Genomic DNA, 9,429 nt, shown 5'->3' with positions numbered 1-9,429 from the left:
GACTCTGCTGCTGCTGCTGCTGCTAAGTCGCTTCCAGTCCGACTCTGTGTGACCCCATAGACAGCAGCCCACCAGGCTCCCCATCCCTGGGATTCTCCAGGAAAGAACACTGGAGTGGGTTGCCATTTCCTTCTCCAGTGCATGAAAGTGAAAAGTAAAAGTGAAGTCGCTCAGTCGAGCCCGATTCTTAGCGACCCCGTGGACTGCAGCCTACCAGGCTCCTCCGTCCATGGGATTTTCCAGGCAAGAGTACTGGAGTGGGGTGCCATTGCCTTCTCCGAGAGAAGACTCTACACATGGACATCACCAGATGGTCAACACCAAAATCAGACTGATTATATTCTTTGCAGCCAAAGATGGAGAAGCTCTATACAGTCAACAAAAACTAGACCAGGAGCTGACTGTGGCTCAGATCATGAACTCCTCATTGCCAAATTCAGACTTAAATTGAAGAAAGTAGGGAAAACCACTAGAGCATTTGGGTATGACCTAAATCAAATCCCTTATGATTATACAGTGGAAGTAAGAAACAGATTTAAGGGACTAGATCTGATAGATAGAGTGCCTGATGAACTATGGGTGGAGGTTCGTGACATCGTACAAGAGACAGGGATCAAGACCATCCCCATGGAAAAGAAATGCAAACAAGCAAAATGGCTGTCTGAGGAGGCCTTACAAATACCTGTGACAAGAAGAGAAGCGAAAAGCAAAAGAGAAAAGGAAAGATATAAGTATCTGAATGCAGAGTTCCAAAGAATAGCAAGGAGAGATAAGAAAGCCTTCCTCAGCGATCAATGCAAAGAAATAGAGGAAAACAACAGAATGGGAAAGACTAGAGATCTCTTCAGGAAAATTAGAGATACCAAGGGAACATTTCATGCAAAGATGGGCTCAATAAAGGACAGAAATGGTATGGACCTAAGAGAAACAGAAGATATTAAGAAGAGGTGGCAAGAATACACAGAAGAACTGTACAAAAAAGATCTTCACGACCAAGATAATCACGATGGTGTGATCACTCACCTAGAGCCAGACATCCTGGAATGTGAAGTCAAGGGGGCCTTAGAAAGGATCACTACGAACAAAGCTAGTGGAGGTGATGGAATTCCAGTTGAGCTATTTCAAATCCTGAAAGATGATGCTGTGAAAGTGCTTCACTCAATATGCCAGCAAATTTGGAAAACTCAGCAGTGGCCACAGGACTGGAAAAGGTCAGTTTTCATTCCAGGCCCAAGGAAAGGCAATGCCAAAGAATGCTCAAACTACCGCACAATTGCATGCATCTCACACGCTAGTAAAGTAATGCTCAAAATTCTCCAAGCCAGGTTTCAGCAATACATGAACCGTGAACTTCCAGATGTTCAAGCTGGTTTTAGAAAAGGCAGAGGAACCAGAGATCAAACTGCCAACATCTGCTGGATCATCGAAAAAGCAAGAGAGTTCCAGGAAGACATCTATTTCTGCTTTACTGACTATGCCAAAGCCTTTGACTATGTGGGTCACAATAAACTGTGGAAAATTCTTCAAGAGATGGGAATACCAGACCACCTGACCTGCCTCTTGAGAAACCTGTATGCAGGTCAGGAAGCAACAGTTAGAACTGGACATGGAACAACAGACTGGTTCCAAATAGGAACAGGAGTCCGTCAAGGCTGTATATTATCACCCTGCTTATTTAACTTCTATGAAGAGTACATCATGAGAAACGCTGGACTGGAAGTAGCACAAGCTGGAATCAAGATTGCCAGGAGAAATATCAATAACCTCAGATATGCAGATGACACCACCCTTACAGCAGAAAGTGAAGAGGAACTGAAAAGCCTCTTGATAAAAGTGAAAGCGGAGAGTGAAAAAGTTGGCTTAAAGCTTAACATTCAGAAAACAAAGATCATGGCTTCTGGTCCCATCACTTCATGGCAAATAGATGGGGCAACAGTGGAAACAGTGTCAGACTTTATTTTTTTAGGCTCCAAAATCACTGCAGATGGTGACTGCAGCCATGAAATTAAAAGACGCTTACTCCTTGGAAGAAAAGTTATGACCAACCTAGATAGCATATTAAAAAGCAGAGACATTACTTTGCTAACAAAGGTCCATCTGGTCAAGGCTATGGTTTTTCCTGTGATCATGTATGGATGTGAGAGTTGGACTGTGAAGAAGGCTGAGCACCGAAGAATTGATGCTTTTGAACTGTGGTGTTGGAGAAGACTCTTGAGAGTCCCTTGGACTGCAAGGAGATCCAACCAGTCCATTCTGAAGGAGATTAGCCCTGGGATTTCTTTGGAAGGAATGATGCTAAAGCTGAAACTCCAGTACTGTGGCCACCTCATGCAAAGAGTTGACTCATTGGAAAAGACTGATGCTGGGAGGGATTGGGGGCAGGAGGAGAAGGGGACGACAGAGGATGAGATGGCTGGATGGCATCACTGACTCGATGGACATGAGTCTGGGTGAACTCCGGGAGTTGGTGATGGACAGGGAGGCCTGGCATGCTGCGATTCATGGGGTCCCAAAGAGTCAGACACAACTGAGGGACTGAACTGAACTGAACTGGTATTTGTATATTAATCACTTTTCTGTTTCTATATTTCTCAATTTTTTTAAGTTAAAAAAATACATTTATTTTCCTTAACTCACTGGTGGCTGGATATTCTATTGCCAGATATTTGAAAGCTGTCTTCTACAATGATCTAAAGCAATACCTCCCAACTTTCTGAAGTCACAGAGGCACAGAGAAATGATCAGATTTGTCTGTGACATTGACTTAATGAATGAAGCCATAGACATCCAACCCCATAGGTTCTGACTAGTTTAGACTCCACTTCCTCCCTGGAACCTCAGAGACTGAACATCTCAAAACTTCTATAACTCAGTCACGAGACATCAGATTGGAAGCTCTGTTCTGTTATTTTGGTTTAATTTTAAAGAAGTCAAAGATTTTTTGCCTCCTAAGGCCTCATCCACCATCAAAGATTACATACAACTGCCAAGTTTCAAAAAGTACATTAGAGACCATAAATTAGATAAACAAAACTTCCCTTAAATCCTCGATCTGCTTCACAATGGGAGAAGAATCCCCATTGTTATGGAAGGAGAATGGAGGAGTTTGGTCTATCACATAATGATCCCAGAGACCCAAGTCAATGAGTTAACCTTAAAAAACTATTAAATTGCAAGTTTAACTTTCCTCAACAAATCAAGGGAAAATATTACCAATGTGTTCTGAAGGCATCTCATTTCCTCAGTAAAGAGTCCTCAATAGGCACTGACTAGATACTTTTTGGCTTCCCTCATAGTTCAGTTGGTAAAGAATAAGTCTGCAATGCAGGAGACCCCAGTTCGATTCCTGGGTTAGGAAGATCCCCTGGAAAAGGGAAAGGCTACCCACTCCAGTATTCTGGCCTGGAGAATTCCATGGACTGTATAGTCCATAGGGTCACAAACATTGGGACACGACTGAGCGACTTTCACTTTCAAATACTTTTTAGAAGGGAAAATAAAACTTGAATACAGATATTAGCTATTTAATCAAATCAAATCGTGTTACATTTGAAAAATAATCAAATGTACGTTATTTCATTTTAAATGGCCCCCAAAATATAGACAGTCTACATCTTTTGCTTGCAGAATTCCTTATACTAGCACATTCATAGGCTTTTTGAAAGCAAAAGTAGAAAATCAAAACCCACGATTAATTTAAAATACCTTAGCACAATATCTCTTCCAAACCAGCTTCAAGTAAAATACAGCATGTGAGAACTTTCCTGAATTTTACAGAAATGGTGTGTCTGTGCCACACAAACAGTTTAGTTCATAGTCATTTGCTTCTAGATATACGATCTTTTAAATTCATACTCTAAAATTTTAAGTAGTCAATTTATTAAAAAATCAGTAATATTTATTTTGTGCTCCCTGCACCAAGTCCACCCATTATGCGCCCAGAGACGGCCACTCACTGCTTGCTGCACTGGATCCATCGGTCTCCATCCTTCCCACAGTTGCCCTTCTCGGTGCCTTCCGTATTCAGCTTTTCATAACAGAATTTGTCAGACCCTGAAGCCTCTTTTGGAGACGAGCAAGAAAACAGAATTACTTTTAGTTCTCTTTGTTATCCATAACCAGTACTGTGCCAGTAAATCTTAATAACTGTTGCTCCAGAAAAAGGAACAAATTCCTAATTTGTAGCACTTACCCATTTCCATGGTGTAAATCTCCACAGTGTAATACATGGCTAATTTTAAACTAAGAATGTGATGTCAATCAGCTTCTAAAATTCCTGAAAATTTCACCCATGGCTCTTGCAAGCTAAGACAGAACAGCTCAAACACACCGTTCTTTTTTAACTTGGGAGACAAATTTATTCCCAATTCTTGTTGGTGGGTTTGAGGATGGGAGGTAGGATTAATCATCAGCAGGAATTAGTGAAGTGACACCAAAAAAACTAATAAACATTCTTAACCCTGCTTTCTATTAGTATCAGGAAGCATTATAAAATCTGAGCTTGCTGAAATTTTGTTGGCACGTGGATTTTGATATTTCAACTTTTTTGAAAGACAAATATACCTCTATTATCTTTCCCTTGTCAAAACTGAACCATTGAAAGTAAATCTTTCAATTAAATGATATTTGCCAAATACTAAATCACTTGTGCATGAGTCTTAGTCCCCTTTGGGTGCCTTCTTTTCCTGGTAGGTGACCCAGTCTTTGCCAGCAAGACAGAGCCACTTCTCTCTCTTCCAGTCTGGACCTCATTAACTGAAATTCACTGGCAAGACAATGAAAATGTCAGGAAGAGAATATGTGTACTGACATGTAGGGAACATACTGAGAAAATGACCATGTTCCCAAAATGTATATCAGGAAGTACTTGTGTTTCACTTCAAACTGAGATAATCAATTACAGAATTAAAAAATAAAAATAAAAAAGCCTGGTACTTTCCTAGGGTAAAAGAATGGAAAGCTACCTTGAAGTGGTGAATGTTAAATCCAAGGTATAAAGAAAATTACCCAAGTGGATTGATAATAGGCATGACCACCGCACTCAACCCAATCTTAGCAAGTGGGTGTGCCAGCCGTTCTGTCACAGCCGCAATCACTGAATAGCACTGTTTGGTTTTGATGACAAGTCTTCAACGTCAGCAGGTGTTTGCTGTGGCTATGTGACTATGATTCACCATTCTCTTCAGCCTTTTCTAGTTTTTTTTTCTTGTTTTAATCACTCCCAATCAGCAAGACTGGCAGCAAAGAATACTAAGAGAAACCTGAGTGAGACCACCAAGCAGGAAACATGACCTACTTGTTCCCCAGATGTACTGACACTGGTTGTCCCGGGTCTTGCACTCCCCGTCGTAGCAGCGGCCCTGAGGGCAGAATGCATGTTGTAAGGTACAAGGAGCTGGTCCCATTTCCCCCCAGATTCTCACTGCAAGGTCTCCTTATCATTGTTTTAGACAAAGTTGGGTTTTTTGGGGTACCCTAGTATTTTCACAATGAAAATAAAACTCACAAACATCTTAAGAGACACAGAAGAATGAAAGTTAAAATCTAAAACACAGAACAGACCTCACTGTACAGCTCAAGTCCAACTAATCATCTAAAATTTTATGGAAAACAAAAATGGGTACATTTCTTTGAGTGACACCAAAATGATTTTTAGGTTTTTTTGTATGTGAATGGTTAGGTCATAACATAGCTTCAGGAAAAAAAAGCATTACCATATATTACCATATTTTCCCATAATAGGCTAAAATGATTAAAGATAGTTACAACTCCATAAGTTAGATCTCTAATTCTTCAGCCATTACTTTTTTTCCCCACACTCTCAATCTGGACAGTTTGCACCCAGAGATAAATATATTTAGTATTTTATATGATATGAAACAACTCTGAGTTAGAAGACCAATGCAATAATTTCCTGTTGTTTGAGCTGCAATTTGCCATCAAAATTACATTCATCCAAAAAAAACCCCTGAAAACTGAGCTTTTCACAAAATCCCAGTTAAAACCTGTGGCCCAGCATACCTGATTTTGATTGCATGCATATCCATCTTGCTTATGAAGATTTGGTGGGCACTGAAAAATATATTTTTAGTTAACATTCAATATGTGAAGTACTTCCAGATTATTTGCACAATACATTAAAGTGCAAAAAAATTTAAGGATGATTTTATTACTATTTGTAAATTGTGTGCTACACATCATTCACATCAGTAAAGTTTGAAATAAATGTAAAAAAAAATACAACTTATAATTAGAAAAACACGAGTAAACAGCTAATCCAAATTTATTCTCCAGTCATTGGTAAAAATGAATCAATCAGTCAAAGCAGTGGGTGCTTCTTATGTTTGTTTTCCATGAGATGCACTAGAATAATTTACATTCACTTGCCTACAAAGTTCAAAATAGAAGGGATTAAAATGGACAATGAAGGGAACAAATCAGCTTGTTACACAGGAGTGGATACGTTCAGGAACTAATTTACAAGACCTCGTTCAGCTCTATGAAAATGTCAGATCTGCATGTGACACCCATGACAGTCACCTCCATGCCACATTACTGAAAAAGAAATAACCAGCCCTTCAATAAAAGTGCTATATCTCCACTACATTTCTGACCTCTCAAACTATAGACTTGTTAAAACAACTGTGACGTGATAGTTCTTTCTTTTTCCAGGTCTATTTATCAAATAGTTTTTTTTAAAGTACATTTCAATTTTCCCTAACATTATCCTGGATAATTCATATTTTTACTCTCTCTTCATCTTATTTATCACATTTAAGAGAGCTAAAAAAAAAAAAGTTCAAGTCAAAGGCTCTGCTACAGCATTCAAAACAAATACTAAAAGGGGAAAAAAAAAAAAACCCCACAGTTGCAGTAAGTGAATAAGAAACATAGCAATACCCTGTGAGGTCCTCCCTTGATTTTCACCTTCTCAGTAAATGACAGTCCCACTCTCCCAGTTGCCCAGGCCCCAAACCAGGGAGTCATCCTGTGTTCCTCTCTTTTATTCACACTCTCTTTCTAGTCCATCGACAAATCCTGGTAGCAATATCTTCAAATATAATTACAATCTGACCACTTTCCTCCATCTCCACCGCTAACAGCTGGTCAAACCCAAAACTATCTTCTCATCTGACGATGCAGCCACCTCCAACTGATTTCCCTTCATCCCCTCTAGTCTCCTTATAGGTGACAGGGCTACTAGAGTGTCCCTTTAAAAACCTAAACCACATCATGTTGCTCTTCTGCTAATGGCTTCCCAGTCTACTCACTGGTCTTCCAAATTCGTGATCTGCTCCATACCTGACCTCATCCCTACCTGACCTCACATGAATGTACCAGCCACGCTGTCAACCCATGGTCTTTGTTCTTGCTCTTCTTCCAAGCTTTCCTGCAGATTTCCGCCCAGCTTGTTCTCTCAATTTTTTTAGGACTTTGCCTGAACATCAGCATCTCAGAGAAGCCTTCTTTAACTATGTCCTCCAAAACCATAAACTCCTCCCCCATTTTAGCATCCTCTGCTCCCCATTCACGTTTTACTTATCACCAAACTTTCACCTATCTCTTTGCTCAGTCAGTTCAGTTGTTCAGTTGTATCCGAATCTTCACAACCCCATGGACTGCAGCACGCCAGGCTTCCCTGTCCATCACCAAATTTCGGAGCTTGCTCAAACTCATGTCCATCAAGTCGGTGATGCCATCCAACCATCTCATCCTCTGTCGTCCCCTTCTCCTCCTGCCTTCAATCTTTCCCAGCATCAGGGTCTCTTCCAATGAGTCAGTTCTTTGTATAGGGTAGCCAAAGTATTGGAATTTCAACTTCAGCATCAGTCCTTCCAATGAATATTCAGGACTGATTTCCTTTAGGATTGACTGGTTTGATCTCCCTGAAGTCTAAGGGACTCTCAAGAGTCCTCTCCAACACCACAGTTCAAAAGCATCAAATGTTTGGCACTCAGCTTTCTTTATAGTTCAATTCTCACATCCATACATGACTACTGGAAAAACCATAGCTTTGACTAGATGGAAGTTGGTTGATAAAGTAATGTCTCTGCTTTTTAATATGCTGTCTAGGTTGGTCATAGCCTTTCTTCCAAGGACCAAGCATCTTTTAATTTCATGGCTGCAGTCACCATATGCAGTCATTTTGGAGCCCAAGAAAATAAAGTCTCTCACTGTTTCCATTGTTTCCCTATCTATTTGCTATCAAGTGATGGGACCAGATGCCATGATCTTAGTTTTCTGAACGTTGAGTTTTAAGCCCACTTTTTCACTCTCCTCTTTCACTTTTATCAAGAGGCTCTTTAGTTCTTCACTTTCTGCCATAAGGGTGGTATCTGCATATCTGAGGTTATTGATATTTCTCCCAGCAATCTTTTTTTAAAATTAATTCATTAATTTTAATTAGAGGCTAATTACTTTACAATACTTTGGTGGTTTTTGCCTTACATTGACATGAATCAGCCACAGTGCTAATGTGTGTCTCCCAGCAATCTTGATTCCAGCTTGTGCTTCTTCCAGCCCGTCGTTCCGCATGATGTACTCTGCATAGAAGTTAAATAAGCAGAGTGACAATATACAGCCTTGACGTGCACCTTTCCCGATTTGGAACCAGTCTGTTGTTCCATGTCCAGTTCTAACTGTTGCTTCTTGACCTGCATTCAGATTTCTCAGGAGGCAGGTAAGGTGGTCTGGTATTCTCATCTCTTGAAGAATTTTCCACAGTTTGTTGTGATCCACACAGTCAAACACTTTGTTTACTGCCCCCTTCCTAATGCAGTTTGTCTACTGCTCCCATCCTAATGCAAGCTCCATGCAGGCAGGGATTTTCTGTCCTTGCTCCCTCCCTGGCACCTAGAACAAAGCTGGGCTCAATTATTATTAAGAAGGTGCTTAATGACTAGTGACTGACTGAGAAAATAAATAAATGACCTGCACAGATACAATTATTTTATTCTGCAGTATCATGCTGTTTATCAAGGTCACAACAGAAAGATAATAGAACTAATTTAGAATAGCTAAGAAGCAGTAACTTATCAAGGAACACACTGAGATTAAAGGAACTAATTTAGAATTACTAAGAAGCAGTAACTTATCAAGGAACACATTGAGATTAAAGGCTTTGGTTCTACAGCTTTCTAAAGAACAACCAATTTTCATACCAGTTTTCATTCAACCTTATGGTAACTATTCAAAAGATGTAATTATCAGCGTGAGAACTTGGTTTACTGGACCAACTGCACAAAAACAGAGATTCCCTATGGTTTCTTCATTCACCCAAATCCACTCAAAACACCATCATTATCTTATTAATCAACTAACAGTAATTAACTCCAAGGTGAATGCAACCACACTGAACCAAAATGCAAAAGAAATGTCATTTGCTGAATACACACATCAGGGTCTAAACTTAACTTGTCATATTTGACT

General features: G+C 39.9%; 1 protein-coding gene across 1 annotated transcript in view; it reads right to left on the bottom strand.

The window, feature by feature from the left end:
- The window catches only part of ADAM23 (ADAM metallopeptidase domain 23), a 199,153-nt gene that overhangs the window by 31,089 nt on the left and 158,635 nt on the right, over positions 1–9,429 (bottom strand). The window contains exons 20-22 of the mRNA XM_010861278.1: positions 6,022–6,072; positions 5,297–5,360; positions 3,957–4,062 (exon numbers count right to left, since the gene is read on the bottom strand). Coding sequence (XP_010859580.1) covers positions 3,957–4,062; positions 5,297–5,360; positions 6,022–6,072 — 221 coding nt within the window. The remainder of the gene's footprint in view (positions 1–3,956; positions 4,063–5,296; positions 5,361–6,021; positions 6,073–9,429) is intronic.

The sequence above is a fragment of the Bison bison genome, unplaced genomic scaffold, assembly GCF_000754665.1.
Source record: "Bison bison bison isolate TAMUID 2011002044 unplaced genomic scaffold, Bison_UMD1.0 scf7180017864471, whole genome shotgun sequence".
Lineage (NCBI taxonomy): Eukaryota > Metazoa > Chordata > Mammalia > Artiodactyla > Bovidae > Bison > Bison bison.
The sequence above is the reverse complement of the archived record's forward strand: the minus strand, read 5'-3'. Positions and strand labels throughout refer to the sequence as shown.